The sequence below is a fragment of the Gadus chalcogrammus genome, chromosome 10 (genome assembly GCF_026213295.1).
Source record: "Gadus chalcogrammus isolate NIFS_2021 chromosome 10, NIFS_Gcha_1.0, whole genome shotgun sequence".
Taxonomy (NCBI): Eukaryota; Metazoa; Chordata; class Actinopteri; order Gadiformes; family Gadidae; genus Gadus; species Gadus chalcogrammus.
This window is the reverse complement of record NC_079421.1, coordinates 11,393,314-11,412,079: the sequence shown is the minus strand read 5'-3', so window position 1 is coordinate 11,412,079 and position 18,766 is coordinate 11,393,314. Positions and strand designations below refer to the sequence as shown.

At 51.3% G+C, this 18,766-nt stretch overlaps 1 protein-coding gene across 1 annotated transcript in view; it reads right to left on the bottom strand.

Moving 5' to 3' along the window:
- si:dkey-237h12.3 (teneurin-3) overlaps positions 1–18,766 on the bottom strand; it is a 73,598-nt gene that overhangs the window by 6,676 nt on the left and 48,156 nt on the right. Inside the window, exons 14-20 of the mRNA XM_056600471.1 lie at positions 18,215–18,482; positions 15,683–15,826; positions 10,982–11,231; positions 9,011–9,031; positions 7,524–7,756; positions 4,302–4,456; positions 609–1,492 (exon numbers count right to left, since the gene is read on the bottom strand). Of these exons, the coding sequence (XP_056456446.1) occupies positions 609–1,492; positions 4,302–4,456; positions 7,524–7,756; positions 9,011–9,031; positions 10,982–11,231; positions 15,683–15,826; positions 18,215–18,482 (1,955 nt within the window). The remainder of the gene's footprint in view (positions 1–608; positions 1,493–4,301; positions 4,457–7,523; positions 7,757–9,010; positions 9,032–10,981; positions 11,232–15,682; positions 15,827–18,214; positions 18,483–18,766) is intronic.

The window sequence follows — 18,766 nt, the reverse complement described above, 5'->3', positions numbered from 1 at the left end:
AAGACCAGGGAAGGAAAATAGCAAATGTTTTAAACGTGGAAAAAAACGGCTTTGCAATTGCAGCACTTTGCCTTTTCAGACCGCGGGTTGTTTGAGTGTCGCCTTTCACTGTGCTTCTGTTAAATGTCCTTTTCTACAGAAACTTTTTTGAACCAGAAACATTTTGGAGCGGGATTAAAGGGAGCCGTGCGACCATCTTGTTGAAACGTTTCAACAACGACCAGTTTGAGGATTTAAAGAAGACCTTCACACCAAAGCTGAATGAATTCAGTCTTGGGGTTGATTACCATGTCATCCTCATGTCGGCTAAACACTTTTCCCCTCTTAGTTGCACCCCGCTGTAATTAAACATTCCCCGAAAGAAAACGACGTCCTGACAATGGCTGTCAGACAGGTCACCATGGTGACCCCATTAGGCCTTTAGAAACAGTAGAAAGTGCCGGAAAAACAGCCGGGAGCAGTGCCTTAGAGGTAATAACCAGCTGATGGAACTCAACCTAGTGGAACTCAGAGACAGGAACTGAGCCAGCTGAACCACCTAGTAGAAGCAGAAGCAGAGAAGGGTGATTGGTGGAGGGATTCATTTAACCTAACGAGGTCATGCTCACTCATAGAAGGTGGTCCAGCCGATCTCCGAGGTCTTGGTTGCCAGGAGGCCGTTGTTGCCATGGTAGGTGAGCAGCACCAACTCCATGCCCTGGGCGGTCAGCGTCTTCAGCCCCCCGTTCGTGCCCATCGCAAGCCAGATCACCTGGTTGTCGGGAGCGACGATCCGCACCGGGGTCCGGTTGGGGTCCCGTCGGATCCGCAGGGTGTTGCCGTTGCTGTCGGTGACGGCGGTGACGTCGTTGTCGGTGCTGTAGCTGAAGGAGAACTTGGGCTCGCCGGTGAGCAGGCTGGCCGTGTGCTGGTGCGTCCCGTTCAGGTCGAACACGTACAGCTCCTGGACGTCCGGCGATGCCACCTCGTAGGTGCTGGCCGTGGAGCCCAGGGCGGGCCCGTTCCTGGAGACCGCCCGGATCCGGATGTTCCCGAGGTCGGCCACGTACAGCGTCCCGTCGGGCGCCGCCACCAGCGAGGACGGCCCGTTGAGCCGGGCGTCCTTGGCGTATCCGTCCCCGCTCTGGTAGCAGTCGCAGTTGGCGTCGTTCTTGCAGTCGCAGTCGGAGGCGGCGCCGGCCAGGTGCGTGATCTCCCCGCCCACCGACACGCGGCGGATCCGGCTGAAGCGTCGCTCGTCCGTCTCGGCCACGTAGAAGTCCCCATGGTATGACACGGCCAGCGACACGGCGTTCTCCAGGGGGCTGAACCGCGCCCGCTGGCCGGCGCCCGGGCGGGGCTCGCCCCCGGACAGCGGGCAGTGGAGGGGCCGCCCGGCCGCGATGCTCACCTGGCCCGCCTCCGTGATGCGCAGCACGATGTTGCTGTCCAGCACATACAGAGAGTTGTCCATGGGGCTCACGGCCAGGTCCGTCGGCCACTCCAGGATCACCTGGGACAACGCATGGAGGAAGGTACTTAGGAGTCAGACACGCTGGGTTAATGTTCCTTAGGAGTCAGACACACTTTATTAAGGTTCCTTAAGAGACAAACACTCTTTGTTAATGTTCCTTAGGGGACAAACACACTTTGTTAAGGTTCCTTAGGATTCAAACCCCGTCTGAAGGTTCCTTCCCTTGGGGTGGGGGGGTTCTCCTGAAGAGGCTCAGCGTTTGGGGGTGTCCTAAGGCCTGGTACTGGGAGGACTAACGGCACTAGGGGCGCTACAGGGGATTCTATTGACTATAGTTCTAGTATTCTATTACTGCGTGGTGATTTATACAAATTTCCCTCCACCACCAATAGACCCTTCTCATGTATTAAACATAGCCTTTCCTGTGCTGCTGTCTCTCCAGGAACCGAAGCATGACCTCCACATGTCTCCAGCAGCTCATTTGGATCCAGAGAACCAATCTGCCGTGGTTATGACAGTCTTATGCTAATGCATCGGAGAGTGAGACGTAGCAGCTGATGGATTTGGCCTTGAAACGGGGAATTGTGTCAGGAAAAACGCTGAATCGCTCCTGAACCGATGTCTCCCAGACGGTAATTAAAATAAAATTCACAAATATCCACCGCCAGCCAAACCACGGGTTAGAGAACCAGGCTGGCAGAACACGGCTAGAATAACCAGGCTAGCAGAACCAGGGGAGCAGGACCAGGTGAGCAGAACCATGAAAGCTGGTCTTTTGGTTGGCCATGAAAACCTTTATCTGCTGTGGCCACCCTGAACACAGAGACACAGAGCTGGGTCTGATGGGTCTCCCAGGGTCTGAGAGGGTCTACCAGGGTCCGATTGGTCTCCCAGGGTCTGATGGGTCTACCACTGTCTGATGGGTCTACCAGGGTCTGAGAGGGTCTACCATGGTATACCAGGGTCTGAGAGGGTCTACCAGGGTATACCAGGGTCTGAGAGGGTCTACCAGGATCTGAGAGGGTCTACCTGGGTATACCAGGGTCTGAGAGGGTCTACCAGGATCTGAGAGGGTCTACCTGGGTATACCCGGGTCTGAGAGGGTCTACCAGGGTCTCAGGGTCTGAGAGGGTCCTCCTGTGGAAGGGGACTGTATTACTGCTGTGGTGGACGGGTTTCATTCATTTCTAAACCTTTAGTGAAACCTGTTTATGTTGACCTTTCATATGAATAATTAGGAACACAACAAGAGTCCGGTACCTTGTAGGGGGAGTTGTACCGTACGACTGGACTCTGTGAAACTAAAAGGTATTGTTCAGCATCATCTTGTGTTCATGATTTAACCCGGTCTCCTCATGTGGCAGCTGCTCTCTGCCGGTCCGAGCGCTAAGGATCACCTAAGTCTAAGCCGGGAGGAGGAGGGAACGGGGAGGTCTGGAGGCTGATGGGTGAAGACTGGTAGTGAGGTAATAGTGAGGCCCGTTACTCAGACCCTCTCCCAGTCCTCCTGACTCCTCACCTGACTTTCAGCAGCAGTGTTGGGTATCGTTACTTTTGAAAGTAATCCGTTAGGTTACTTTGTTACTATCAATTAAAAGTAATCTGTTACGTTACTACGTTACCTATAAATAAAAGAAACGCGTTAGAGTACTCGTGCGTTACCAACAATTAAAATGCGTTTGGGGTGCGTGCGTGTCCGCCTAGCGCAACAACAACACACATCCTCCTTTAGATGCACCAACAGTGCTGACTGTTTATGAATCAATCATGAACCTATAGCATAATGACAGGAAAGACAGTCATCATATTGCACGTTTTATTAAACAGGCATTCATCCTTTGATCATTTGAACAGCTTCCATGAATAACATACTCCGGTAACAGGCAGTTATTTTAACAGAATGTAGCTTACCGTATTGGCTGCGCACAAAAGAACAGTGCGTCACACATAGCTTATCCACTTTACAAGTGCAGGCGCCTAACAAAGTGCTTAACAGGTAGGCACGCAACCTTTTAGAATTGGAAATGTAACTCAATTTAACCGTATGCGTTGCACAAAAGAACAGTGCATGGCACTAAAAAAACATTGAAGAACTGAAAATGTTCGTGTGACCCTATAGCCCTACATTCATAACAATCACGTAGGCTACCTTTAGCCTATTTATCACCAAAGTAATGGTTGAAACGTAGGTGAAGAAGGTGCTCAAAACGACCACTATGTTCTTCTTGTCCTTTTCGCTCTGTAACTCAAAATAATGAGCGTACCTCCAGGAATCTAAGGCTATCTTCTCGTCCATCTTGCCGCCGTAACACACGTAGCTTACACACACAGGTGCGCGCGCACACACAGAGAGCGAGAGAGAGAGATGCAAAGAGCAGGGCAGCAGCATCTGACTAAATGCAGAAAACCCGGGACTTTACTTTCCTTATCGAGGGAAAATCTTAAAGTAACTGAGTAACGAGTGGTTATTTTGGAAATTAACGAGTTACTGATTACTGAATTCGCAAAACTAACGCGTTACGTTACTCGTTACTGAAAAAAACGAATAAGAGTACTCTAACGCGTTAGTTCTAACGCGTTACCCCCAACACTGTTCAGAAGATTAAACTCTGTCCTCAAACCGTTAAGAGGGACATTCTGTTTCTGCTTTGGCTCCTCCATGAGCCCCCTCACCTGATCATCTGATCAGATCTCCTGATCAGATCTCCTGATCAGATCTTCTGATCAGATCCCCTCATGGTGTGATGTGCATGTGGAGGGGTCACTATGAAAGGGTGAGTGCTGCTTCATGGGGGGTGAGGCCGAGCGGCGGGGGGGTGGGTGAGGCCCAGCAGGAGGAGGGGGGTACCTGATTGATATCCATGCTGCTGTCGCAGGTGAGCGGTCGCGGCGACGTCAGGTCGTTAGAGCCCAGGAAGGTGGAGATGATGCCGTTCTGGTCCACCTTGCGGATGGTGGTCCCGTCCACGAAGTAGATGAGGCCGTTCCGGTCCACCGCGATGCCTGGAGGAGCAGGAGGAGGAGGAGGAGGAGGAGGAGGAGGAGGAGGAGGAGGAGGAGGAAAGGGGCTTAGGGGTGTGTCCGAGGGGCACATACCCCTCTCCCAAAATGTTGGCCGACCCAAATGCGGGCCTGACTAAACCGAGAGTTGTTCAACTCTAAAAATATGAGAATGGAGGGGTATGGGGCGAATTGTCCAGGTGACTCTGAACATGTGAGTCTTTGGTTGAAGCTGGAGAACGACTCTGGGATCCTAAGTTGACTGTCCCAGTGCTGGTGAGGCGTTGTTCTGTGGTCCGGTACTGAGGGAGTACTGCCAGCCGGCTGGAGCGGAGGCGACGGGGAGCCGGGATGCGTGCGGCGGAGACTCGGTGACCAGAACATGGCGGGAACATGTGTCTAGCTTGGCTCCGTATTATTCAGGTCACTGCAGAAAGCACATCCATCAATAATTCAGCCGGCTTTTCTGCTGGTGAATAATTTGTCAGCGTGGAGAGGAACGACTGCATAGGCGTAGCCTGCTCACCACCCGGGGGGAGGCTAGGGGAGACAACTGGGGGGGTTGGCTGGGGTAGACTGAGGGGGGGCAGACTGGGGGGGGGGAGACAACTGGGGGGGAGACTGGGGGGAGGGAGACTAGGGGACGACAACTGAGGGGGAGGAGGACGTGGGGGAGACAGCTGGGGGGTGGTTTGAGACCGGGGGGGAGATAAAGAGGGGAGGGAGGAGGAGGGTGGTGGGGGTGAGGTCTGTCGGGGCGCGACCGGTCACTTCAGCAGCGAGGGTCCCGACCCCCCGACTCCATCTGATAAGTGATGAGTGGAGGAGCGGAAATGACAGCTTTCACCAATTTCGGCTGAAAGTGGTGAAATGCAGGCAGTTGCCATGGAGACAACGGCAGGCTGAATCATCCGACTGACAGAGCCGCGGCTCAGGGTACCAGTCGCTCACACCGCCCCGCCCACTGAAGATATATTAACACAGCTCCCAGCCTCGCCCTACCCCGCTCCCTCTGTCTCCCCCCACACTCTCCTCTCTCTCCTCTCTCTCTCCTTCTGTCTCCCCCCAGTCTCTCCCTATCGCTCCCCTACATTCTCCTCTCTCTCTCCCTATCTCCCCCACTCTCTTTCATCTCTCCCCTCCCTCTCTTTCTTCATCCATCTCCATATCCCTTTCTGTCCCCCATGCTCCCCCCTCTCTCCCCCCTCTCTCTCCCCTCCCTACCTGAGCACAACACTGCTGTCAGCCGTAGTGCCCCTCAGCCTGTGAGGGTTTCTCACCCTCAGCCCACGAGGAAGAACACTTTTAAAACGTGTTGCTTTGGATCTGCTGAACAGAATTACAATCTGTTTAGCTGGGTAAGTGTGAGGGTGTGTGTGTGTGTGTTCGTGTGTCTATATTTATCTGCAGACTAAGGTTTATTTCATGCAGAGATGTTAAGAAGGTGGAGGCGTTTTGAAGAAGAAGGAGAAGGGGATGATGGAGGAGGCGACGGAGGAGGAAACGATGGAAGAAGGGACGGTGGTGTGGGTGGCAGTGGTGTGATGAGAAGAAGGAGGTGGAGGAGGATGATATGGTTTAGGAGGGCGGGGTAGGAGGAAGAGAGGAGGGTGAGGAGGAGCAGTCGGAGGAGGCGTCGGTGGGGGAGAAGCTGGGTAGGAGGGGGGGAGGAAGAGGAGGAGGAGGAAGGGGAGGAGGAAAAGGAGGAGGAAGGGGAGGAGGAAGAGCAGGAGGAGGAGGAAGAGGAGGAGGAGGAAGATGTTGATGGGGAGGAAGAGGAGGAGAAGGAGGAAGAGATAGTCCCAGACGAGAGGCTGACAGCTCGTCGTCTGACAGATGAAAAGTGTCACTCTTGGGCAGAATTCCGCCAACATGAGGAGAGGCAGGGAAATAATAAAAGCTCTTCCGCCCACTCCATCATTAGTTCATATCCTCCTGTCTCCCCGCGCTCCAGCCTGGTGTATGCTTCACTATCATAAACTTCTCCTATGCTCTGCTTTCCAAGGGACAGCACCCTATACAGTCCCTGCACCCTATAGACCCGCACCCACTCTAACTGTGGAAAGTGCTTTCTCAGTGATATATCCAAGATCTGGTTTCATGTGTTTCCTGACTCTGACCTACTTTAACAACCAGGTGAGGATTTCACAGATCCATCTGATTGGTTAGCGATTGATTTGTGTATTTGATTTCATCATGTTTGATTAGATCATGAATTGTTAGCAGTTGATTCTAATCTTTAATTTCCTCTTGTTTGATGAGATCGTGGTTTTCATCCTTTTGTCTAGGCGTAACATGGAGTAACACAATGGGTTCCAGTCCTGCAGTGGGAGAGGTAGCGGATGACCAGCGTGGGACGAATGATGGACGTGTTGAGATGTGTTCTCCAGGTCCCACCTTTCTGCTGATATAATGTGTGAACATCTGTCGTCTTTCACAGCACTTCAGTAGATGGATGTGGTAATGGGCAAGTTTGCAGTCGGCCTGATGTTTATTCTGTGTGGAGGAATATTAATCGTGTTCTCTGTGAATGAAGTCATAAAACGTTGAGCTCCCCTTTCTCTGGGCTCGTCTCGTTAAAACCTCGTTCCCTGAGGGATGTCTCGTTTCTCGGTACGCTTCCTGTGATCATGAAGTCTACTGTCCACGAGAGTGTCGCTAAAACGACGCTCGACCAAAACAACAGGAAGGCCCTCTGGTAAGCAGGTGTAAGGATACCTTTGGGTCCTGAGTAGACCAGATGTTCCTGGGTCTCAGGTTCCTATCTGTCCTTAGAGGACCATGTGGTCCTATATGAACTAGATGCTCCTGGGTCTCAGGTAGCTTTGGGTCTCAGGTAACTTTGGGCCCTGGCGGACCAGGTGGTCGTATGTGGACCAGGTGGTCGTATGTGGACCACGTGGTCCTATGCGGACTAGATGTTCCTGGTCTCAGGCACCTGTGGGTCCTAGTGGACCAGGTGGTCCTATGTGGACCAGGTGGTCCTATGCAGACTAGATGTTCCTGGTCTCAGGCCCCTGTGGGTCCTAGTGGACCAGGTGGTCCCATGTGAACAAGACGTTCCTGGTACCTTTGGGTCCGGTGAGTGAGGCCTCCGGGGCCTTGCCGCCGTCCCCGCAGTGGTTCTCGTCGAAGGGCAGGCAGTGCTCCCCGGTGCCGGCCACCACCTCGGCGTTGGCCGTCAGCTCCTTGGTGCCCCCCAGGACCCGGGGCCGGTAGATCCTCCTGGAGTTGGTGTCGGACACGTAGAGCTGGCCCGACACCGGGTCGGTGGTCAGGTAGTAGCGGTGGGCCGGGTTGTTGCTGCTCACACACAGAGGAAAGGGGATTACTGAGGGTTCACTGGCAGAGCCCAAGGGTTACACGTTATTATATTATATTATGATGTGTAAATATATGTCATAACATAATTTTACATGATAAAACATTACATAACATTATACTTCATTATTTTATATTATCTACATTACATTGCATGACATTACATAACATAATTAAATATTATGTTAAATTGCATGACATCACATATTATTTCATAATATTATGTTATACTATATTATATTACATTACATTATATTATGTACATATGATATATTATACTATATTATGTCATGTAATACTATATTATGTTCTATTATACTAATATGCTGTATTGTGTTATATTATACTATATTATGCTATATTAAACAATGTTATATTAAATTATATTACACTATATTATACTATATTATGTAATGTATTACTATATTATGTTTTATTATACTATATTATGCTATATTGTGTTATATTATACTATAATATTTTAAATTATACTATATTATACAATATTATATTAAACTATGTTATACTATATTGTGTTGTACTATACTATGTTATGTTATTTTATACTTTATTATATTAAATTATAGATAATATATTGTACTATATTATACTATATTATATTAAATTATATATTAATATATTGTTCTATATTATACTATATTATATTATACTATAATATATGCCGTTATATTAAACATGACTGTTGGCTGGCAGCAGAACAGTGAAGCATGCTTTATGAGACATTTAAACACAACAGGTGGAGGGACATAACCTTTCTATTCGGGAACGACTGACATAAATGACATTAAACTGCTGCTTGAGTGCTCTGATGGTGTAAAAATGAATGCAGTTACTGTAAAAAAAACAGCTCAAATTCCCATTGAGTCGTAAACGTTCTTTGAAGGCCGACCGAAGCATTACGCTGCTCTGTCTCCTCCAGTACATAATGCTGATCTACACCTCGTGCACTGGTACTGATGGTCTGAGGGAGGGGTGAGAGAGGAGGGAGGGAGAGAGAGCGAGGGGGGAGGAGGGGGGGAGAGAGAGAGAGAGAGAGAGAGAGAGAGAGAGAGAGAGAGAGAGAGAGAGAGAGAGAGAGAGAGAGAGAGAGAGATGGGGAGAGAGAGAGGGATTAGGAGAGAGAGAGATGGGGAAAGAGATATGGGGAGGGAGAGAGGGTGATAGCGAGAGCGTTGGGAGAGCAGGAGAGATGAGGAGAGGGATTGAACCACATACCTGTGTCTAAAGTCTTTGTTTCTACAGCAGGCAGAGGAGAGAGGAGGAAGGAGGGAAGGAGAGGAGAGATAGTATTTTAATAAATACAAGGGTTAAGTATTCAAGCAACACATTCATGCTACCAACGACTTATTGGATATAAACTCCTATTGATTAATCCAATAACAATTAAATCCCATAAATAAAATTTACCAATCCTACAAATTCAAGGGGTTAAAGACGAGGAGGAGGAGAGGAGAGGCGGAGGAGCGAAGAGGATGAGGAGATAAGAGAAGGAGGAGGAGTCCGAGGAGGAGGAGTCCGAGCAGCAGTTGACCTCCACTGGAGCAGAGACTGGAGCAGAGTTGCTCCAGTCTTAGGGATGTGACCCTCAGAGGATTGAGAGGTGAGTGGGTTCATCCCATGCTGCTGCTCACGCTCAGCGCTTGGGGGTTGATGACAGTGTTGTGACCTGACTGGTCAACGGTCAACGGTACGCTCATGTTCCCTCACCAGGCTCATCAGACAGACAACCTTGGCCACAACGGACCTCTTCATTTGGGTCATATCCATCTGGGTCACTTCATTAAAACCAGCACAGCGGTCTGCCCAACATTCAGATAGTTTATCCGTCTGTCCAAGAACATTCCGACAGTTTACCAGTCTGTCCAACAACATTCAGACAGTTTACCAGTCTGTCCAACAACATTCAGACAGTTTACCCTGTCTGTCCAACAACATTCAGACAGTTTACCAGTCTGTCCAACAACATTCAGACAGTTTACCAGTCTGTCCAACAACATTCAGACAGTTTACCCTGTCTGTCCAACAACATTCAGACAGTTTACCCTGTCTGTCCAACAACATTCAGACAGTTTACCCTGTCTGTCCAGCAACATTTAGACAGATTAACCAGTATGTCCCACAACATTCAGACAGTTTATCTGTTTGTCCACCAAGCAGACCAAACGGTTATGAAACAGGGCAGTGTGTGGTGGAGATCCTTCTACACACACTACACTACTTCACATTTCATTACCTTGGGTTACATTCTAGCTCCTCATATTGAATATTGATTAGGTTGTCTGACAGAAGCCTCACATGTTAATCACCAAGGAGAAGGCCTTGTGGATTAACGTGTTCAGCTGTCTGGACGCAAAGGGCCGGTTTCGGTATCGTGTCCTACATACCGCTGTTTCACCGACACGCCAAACTCTCTTAGAGACTAAGCAATCAGCGCGAGGCGGCTTGGGGCATCAGGACCAATGGGCTGACGGCTGGGTAACATTAATACTCCTGTCCGCCAGATATCGAAGGCATATATGAATGGTGCTCTGGACAATGGCCCAATAATTTCCAGCCCCTTTGAAACAGCCGAGAGCTGGTATGAACACTTCAAAACGGGAGCGTAAATTATGTCAATTACACACCGATGTGAAAATGTCTCATCCAATTACCCAGATGGATGTGGAGGCGATTCTCACATTGTAAGGGAGATGAAAAGATGTCTGGGGTCTATTTGAGCGGTATTCTGTTGAGGATAAAGACGCCAAACAGCCCTCCAGTCAGAGGACGTCAGGGAGAAAAAAAGGCTGAGTCGGTTCTGGTGGCCATGAGATCAGGCGGACTGGACTCTCCAAACCAAACAGTGTTCTCAGGGAACATCTGCAGTGCCCTCACCTGAGCTCCATGACACTGGATACGTTCCAGAGTACATCTGGAGCGCCCTCACCTGAGCTCCATGACACTGGATACGTTCCAGAGTACATCCGGAGCGCCCTCACCTGAGCTCCATGACACTGGATACGTTCCAGAGTACATCTGGAGCGCCCTCACCTGAGCTCCATGACACTGGATACGTTCCAGAGTACATCTGGAGCGCCCTCACCTGAGCTCCATGACACTGGATACGTTCCAGAGTACATCCGGAGCGCCCTCACCTGAGCTCCATGACACTGGATACGTTCCAGAGTACATCCGGAGCGCCCTCACCTGAGCTCCATGACGCTTGTCACATTCCCCGACGGGTAGATGCGGCGGATGTAGTTGAAGTCGCCGACGTAGAGGCTGCCGTCGATGCCCCAGGCCAGCGCCACGGGGGCCAGCAGCTTGTTGCCCTGCGCCTGCCCGTTGCAGCTGGGGCAGGAGATGCTGCGGCGCCGGCCGTTGCCCATCACCGTGGAGATGACGGGAGGCTGCAGCGAGATGAACTGGTTCTCCCCGCTGCCCTTGTAGAGGATGCCTGGGAAGAGAGCAGCCACAGGTGACATTTCACATCAATGTCCCTCCCGTTTAGCCCCATCAATCACCGAGCCGGGAAGGAACCTGCGATCTGTATCCATTGCAACGCAACCCCCCTTCACACGGCAGGTGAGGCTTGGCTTGTACAACAAAACGACAGAACAAGAGCCTGCTGTGAAACATCTGTCAGGAACGAGATGGTGCTTTATTAATCCTGTTCCTCCCAGACAACATCGGGTCTCAAAGCACAACTGAGGTTTAGAGCTTCACAGGCTACCAGCGGCCGCAGAGAGCTTAAGATACCGCAGCTACAGAAGGGAGAGCGTTCCTCGTCGTGTGTCTCGGGAACCTCCGTGGTGTCATTAAAGCATCATGGCTTTGAATGTTCTCACGTCTTTAAAGTAGATTCTAATGTGTTGTATTTGCCGCTTGGTGCCGGCTTTTATCCGGAGTGTGTTGCAGTAATGCGTTCGGAGCGCGGCGGCCCCGAGATATTTATAAATGATGATTCATGGACTCTGCGTCACGCGGGAGCAGAGGAAGTGTCTGCAACACTCCCAGCAGCGGCCAGCGTCCTGGCTGGGATCTCCCGTCAGCAGAGCCCATCTTTTATTCAGCGCCGCCGTGCGGCCAGGTGAGCTTCAGACCGCCGGGCGTTGCCGGGCAACGTCGGGCGTCGCCATGACTCAACACAAGGAATATTTTGTCTGCGGAGCGGCGTTCCAGGAGGAGAACTCTGCCTCTCCGCCGAGGGCAGCGGAAAAACATCAAAGCAGAGCGGTGCATGCTGGGAGTCGTTAATTATTAGGCTCCAGCGGCACGTTTGAATGCAGACGCCGTCTGTGTCCTAATTAAAGGATCGATGACACCCAGCGCATCGCGGGGTCCGTACCCCCCCTCCCCTGAAGGACAACCGGAGGACGGGTCCGGACGGAGCGGGGAGACAGAAACCAACGCTAACAAAGACAGATCGCCATCACAGCGTGACCTTCAGAGGGAGAGGGGGCTGGGACCAGGACTCTGAGTGGACCAGGACTCTGAGGACCAGGAGGACCAGGACTCTGAGGACCAGGACTCTGAGAACCAGGAGGACCAGGACTCTGAGGACCAGGAGGACCAGGACTCTGAGGACCAGCACTCTGAGGACCAGGACTCTGAGGACCAGGACTCTGAGGACCAGGAGGACCAGGACTCTGAGGACCAGGACTCTGAGTGGACCAGGACTCTGAGGACCAGGAGGACCAGGACTCTGGGGACCAGGAGGACCAGGACTCTGAGGACCAGGACTCTGAGGACCAGGAGGACCAGGACTCTGAGGACCAGGACTCTGAGGACAAGGACTCTGAGGACCAGGACTTTGGACGTGGTAGTACATGATGGTAGTGCACGTGGTAGTGCGCATGGTAGTGACGTGGTAGTGTATGTCGGTAGTGCATGTTGGTAGTGCATGTTGGTAGCGCAAGTGGTAGTGCACGTGCTAGTGCATGTTGGTAGTGCATTTTGCTAGTGCACATATGTATATGTATGCCTCTATCCATATATCCATATAGAGCAGCAGGAGTGATGGAGCGCGACGTGGCACCACTCCGCGTACGCTAACCCTTCGCCGTGACTCCACCATAACGCTGACGGAGCAGTCCTGATTAATGCTCACCAGCGGGCAGGGCCCCGTACCTGGAGGGCCCCCACCAATGTCACCTTGGTGACAGGCTGAGGGGCCCAGGGAGAGGGGGTGGGGGGAGATCGGCACTGAGGAAGAGGAGAGTGTCATAATTGGTCTCCTTCTGGGTTCTCCTCTGCATTGTCGCTTTGCGAGACTCTCGGCCAACTCTCGGTCGGGGAGAGAGGCAGCTCGAGGACAGGGTGAGGGACTGGGAGGGGAGGGGGGAGGGAGGGAGGGAGGAGCGAGGGAGGGAGGGAGGAGAGGGGGGAGGGAGAGAGGGAAGGGACGGAGGGAGAGAGGGAAGGGACGGAGGGAGAAATTTAGATGAGAAAGGGAGGGAAGGAAGGGAGGGAGGGGAGGGAGTGAGGACAGAGAGAGAGAGAGAGAGAGAGAGAGAGAGAGAGAGAGAGAGAGAGAGAGAGAGAGAGAGAGGAGCGGGTAGAGTGAGGAGCCCCTTTCGAAGGAGGGAGGAGAGAGGAGACCCCAGAGCTCCTTATCTTCTCCTTATACCCTCCTGCAGAGCAGCAGTAGGGTTCGGTGGAGGAGGCCTGGATGTTGCAGGAGGTCAGCATGAGAGCTCCTGGGAGGAGACAGGCAGAGCTCACAGCTGCCCTGGATGTGGGCTCCAGGGACGAGGACATCAGTCATTGTGAGCCGGGCTCCAGTTCGATAGAGAGCAGCTCCTCTGTGAGCCGCCGTCTCCGTCACACGGGGCTGGCTCACCGAGGCTCCGGTTGGATTAACAATTTGAAAAGAATAAAAATAGGCGTTGCGTGGAGGTGTGGAGCGATATTGTTGGGCTACTTTGATGTGAGCGCTAGCAGCGACTCACACATCTTCACATAAACACCTGGCGGTAAAGAGCCCTCTTGAACTAATGGGATCGCAGGCGGAAACACTCCTGGCAGCCGGCACTCCCGGCAGACAGGCCGCCTGTGAGGAGCAGCTCCTCTATTTCAGGATGATGTGCATTAGGACACGACTAGAGAGCAGCCTGTAGCGCCCCGACCGAAAACAACACGACAACAACAACAAACCCCTATATTTACTTCCTCACTCGGCTGTGTTCACGCAGAAGCAGCTTTGCCCGTAGCCGCCGCTGCCTCCTCCTCCTCTTCCTCCGCCGACGCCCCGCCCGTCTAACGACGGAGCACTACTTGTAAAGGACGCGGCCGCCATTAGCATATCAAGCAGGCCGAGGATAAAGTGAATCCTGTGTCTCTGCGGATCACAAACACCCGCAGCCGGCAGTGACTGCACCTCCTGCTGGGCGGCTGTCTGACGCACTCTTTGGAGATGTGCCAGTTACTCAGAACGCTCGGCATCAAACGCTCGTGCGAGCATCCGTGTGCTTTTCTTACACTCTGCCTCAACCCGGGGCTTGAGTCATCTTGACAGATTGGGTTCGACTGTGAGCCTTTCATTTTGTGTGTTAAACCGAGAGGCCACGTACCTCAGAGTAAACAGCACCGCTGCTGCTCTGAGAGCTGCTCGTCGCTAGGTTAGCGTAGCGTTAGCATAACTTTGCGTTAGCATTATTGCCATGTGGCAGACCGGAAAAAACAGCCACCATTTTGTTGCCGTGCTCTTTTGTAAATGTAGCCTGTTCAGAGATCTAAAGACTGGTCTCATCTAGTCTCTGGTCTCTAGTTACTAGTATAATAACTAGTCTACAATATACAATATCCAATATCTCTTGTATCATCAACACTCATTTGTCCACCGTTCAACACACGCTGAACTCTGCCGAGCACAACCACACATTCTGGGTAAATAGGGGAAGTGGGGAAGATCCGAATGCTGAAGGACACTTTGTGTTGAGAGAGGCGGAAGAGGAGACTGGGCTGAGACCAGATGTATTTTCAAGGAGATCCACTTCTGGAAAGAGATGCATGGACACACATGTAGCGACAAATGTGCACGCTGCGCGGATCACACACACACACAACTCATCAAGACTGGCTAGCCTGTCTGCCCAGGCTTAATAGCCGAGCCCAGACTAGAGAGACAAGAGACTAGAGACCAGTGACCACGTGGTGGAGACTAGAGAGTAGAAACGTGTAGGAGAGAGTGGGAGACACTGGGAGGTAGAGGATGTCCAGCCCTGTTGGAGTGGAGAGCTGTGAAACTCTGGGTGGCTCTGATTGATGTCGTCATTAAGTTGAATGATGGGCCCTTCAGAACTCTGCTCTATTAGCTGCTGATACGATGACTGAGCATATTTCATCTTCATTCCAGTACTTATTGCTGCCGTTCAAAGTGAAATCTGCCTGTCCATAACGCATGAGAGCCAGGGATCAGAGACACACACACAGGCTGTGAGGCCTACCGTGAGGTCCACACACAGGCAGTGAGGCCTTCCGTTCTACAGACACATAGGCAAGTGAGGCCTACCGTTCTACAGACACATAGGCAGTGAGGCCTACCGTCCTACAGGGACACAGGCTGTGAGGCCTACCGTTCTACAGGGACACAGGCTGTGAGGCCTACTGCTCTACAAACACAGGCTGTGAGGCCTACCGTTCTACAGGCCATGAGGCTTACCGTTCTACGGGCACAGGCGGTAAGGCCTACCGTTCTACAGGGATCAGGGGATGAGGCCTACTGTTCTACAGACACAGGCGGTAAGGCCTACCGTTCTACAGACACACAGGCTGAGGCCTACCGTTCTCCAGGGATCAGGCGGTGAGGCCTACCGTTCTACAGGGATCAGGCGGTGAGGCCTACCGTTCTACAGGGATCAGGCGGTGAGGCCTACCGTTCTACAGGGATCAGGCGGTGAGGCCTACCGTTCTGGACGTCCAGGACGTGATGTCTGTCCAGCATCCATCCTCCGATGTTGGAGGCGTCAAGTTCGTAGCCCTGGAGCACGGCGGTCCTCCTCTCCCACAGAACCACGTCCAGGCAGGACTCGTACTCGTAACCCACCGACACTGAGAGGAGAACAAAGCTCTGTTAGAACCCTGGAGAACACAGCAGTGTTAGAACCCTGGAGAACACAGCTCTATTAGAACCCTGGAATAACAGCTCTGTTAGAACCCTGGAGAACATGGGTCGGTTAGAACCCTGGAGAACACAGCTCTGTTAGAACCCTAGCGAACACATCTCTGTTAGAACCCTGGAGAACACAGCTCTGTTAGAACCCTGGAGAACACATCTCTGTTAGAACCCTGGAGAACAAATCTCTGTTAGAACCCTGGAGAACACAGCTCTGTTAGAACCCTGGAGAACACAGCTCTGCTAGAACCCTGGAGAACACAGCTCTGTTAGAACCCTGGAGAACACATCTCTGTTAGAACCCTAGAGAACACATCTCTGTTAGAACCCTGGAGAACACAGGTTGAGTCAGAACCCAGAAGCCAGTAGAACACAAGCCTACTCTGAACGTAGTGGAACCCAGTATAACCCATTAGAAACCAGTTTGGTTCTGCTTGGCCTCACCTGAACCTCCGGGATTTCCTACCATCCAGGTCTGTTGGCTGTATTTAATTAAAGTCCTAATTAAAAAGTAACTCTGCTGTTTTAATTCAGGAATGCTAATGATAACAATATTCAAATAAAGGTGATTTGGTTCTGCCCGAGGAGGCTGGGGTTTATCCTGAGTGCTGCTGCCTGGAACTGTCCTGAGGCAGATCCATCAGGATTCAATTAGAACATCCTAATCCAGCGCGAGTCAGGACTCCGCCACACGTCCCCTGGAGCTGCCGGCTGTCCAGCGTCCCCAACAACACGATAATAAAGGTCTGGTGTAAACGGCCGGTTACGGGTCCCACTATCCTCGCGTTTGGTTTAATTATGAGCGTGATCACAGCACACACCTCCGTAAAGTGGCTCTAATCCGCAGTATAAATGTTTTATTCGCCTGACCGTCCGAAGGCCTTTTACCGGATGTGTCTCTGAGGCTGCATATAGCCGTCCGGGAAACATTAGGAATGCAGAGCAGCCAAACAGCTCTGCCCTTCACAGAAAACACTGCACTCTTGGGTTCATAACTCCAGCGCCCAAGGACACTGATACAGTAACAACACATCCCATAATGTGTGGATTTCAGACGAGAGCTTTGTTTATAAAACTAAGCTTCAGGGTTCAGCTACCGGCCATCGGCCTCAAGAGGTACGAGGTGGTGAGAACCGCAGATTTTTTTGAAATATCAATCATAACTATAATATACAGTTATATACAAATTATATTCAACTTCTTTATGTAATTCCTAGTCAATTTAAAAGGAACTGTTGACATTCTCCCTGGAGCTAGAGAGACCTCCCTCCCTCTCTCTAAGAGAGCTGGCGTTTGCATTCCCACTGCAGCCACAGAGTCTGAGGCCCCGTCCACACGGAGCCGAAACGGGCGAAAACGATCCAGTTTCGTTTTATGCGGTTCAGGAATATCTCCGTAAAGACGGAGTCATTGCGAAACCGCATCGAGCTGTAGAAATGCTGTATTAAATATTCAAGGCGCTGGTTCTCCACAGTAAAAAAGTGGAGCCCATCAAGTCTGCGCGCATACAGCCTGCATTCTGTATACAAACATTTATTCACAAGGAGATTCAACCGTTTAAATTGAGCAGAAATACTTTTTAATGTACAGTTAGTAATTATTTTATCAATCTTTTATTTAAAGCTACAAAAAGAATACAAATAAAATAAGAAATAAAAAAATCCAACGCAAGGGTGACGTCATTAGCTGGTGGGGGGCTAATGACGTCACCCTTGCGTTGGATTTTTTTATTTCTTATTTTATTTGTATTCTTTTTCATTCATCATTTGTGTTTCAGGCGTCCACACGAATCCTAACAAGAAACCGCATAGATCTGGATAGATTGGAAACCACCTCCGAGGGTTTCAGAAATGTGCGGTTTCGGGCACTGGATTCGCCGGCTCCGTCTGGACGGTCGGCCGAAACGCACAAGACTTATGCGGTTTCACCAAAAAATCGGCTTTGTGTGGACGGAGCCTGATACTCAGGAAAATCCACTGAATTCTTTTTTGTCTAGATTCCTTTCACTGTCTTGCAGCCTTGCTTGCAGCCTTGCAGAGATGTACAATTCCCCCTGTATTGCAGTTCATCTATTTATTTGTCTTTCTCCCCAATCCTTCTCGACGAAGGTCACTCCCATCAATGTTGTTACCTTTGTATTCACTACCCACGATGCAACCGTTTCCCTATAAGAATCTTGTTTACCCATTGTCTCACTGAATGTATCCTTGTTAATTTTGCTGCCTCTACTTTCCCATGATCAGGCTCTAATATTAAATCAAATATTTTGCTGGCCGACGTGTCCGAAAAATACCCTTTCTTCATGAGGTAGGAGGCGGACCCACCCATGGCCTCGGCCAGGCCGTACACCTTCTGGCCGTATGCGTCCGTCTTGTCCCAGATGAAGGTGTACGACAGGTTGGGGAAGGCGGGGAAGGCCTTCTGGAACTGCCGGCCCATCACGGCAACCATGAGGTGCACCTTCATCAGGCCGAAGGGCAGCCTCTCCTGGGTCAGCAGGATCTTCAGGATGGGCTTGTAGCCCGGAGCCCTGGAGCTCAGGTACACCAGGTTCAGCTCGCTGCCCGGGATGGCCACCTGCTCATGGAGCACCTGGAGGGGCCAGAGGGGAGGTTAGTGTCTCACACCTGGCTCACATGTCTCACCTGTCTAACACCTGTCTCACCTGTCTAAAACCTGTCTCCTGGCTACCTGCTCATGGAGCACCTGGAGGGGGTCATCACGGCCAGAGGTTTGTGTCTAGCACCTGGCTTACCTGTCTCTCTAACACCTGTCTCACCTGTCCAACACCTGTCTCTTGGCCACCTGCGCATGGAGCACCTGGAGGGGTCATCGCAACCAGGGGACATTTAGTGTCTCGGACCTGGCTCACCTGT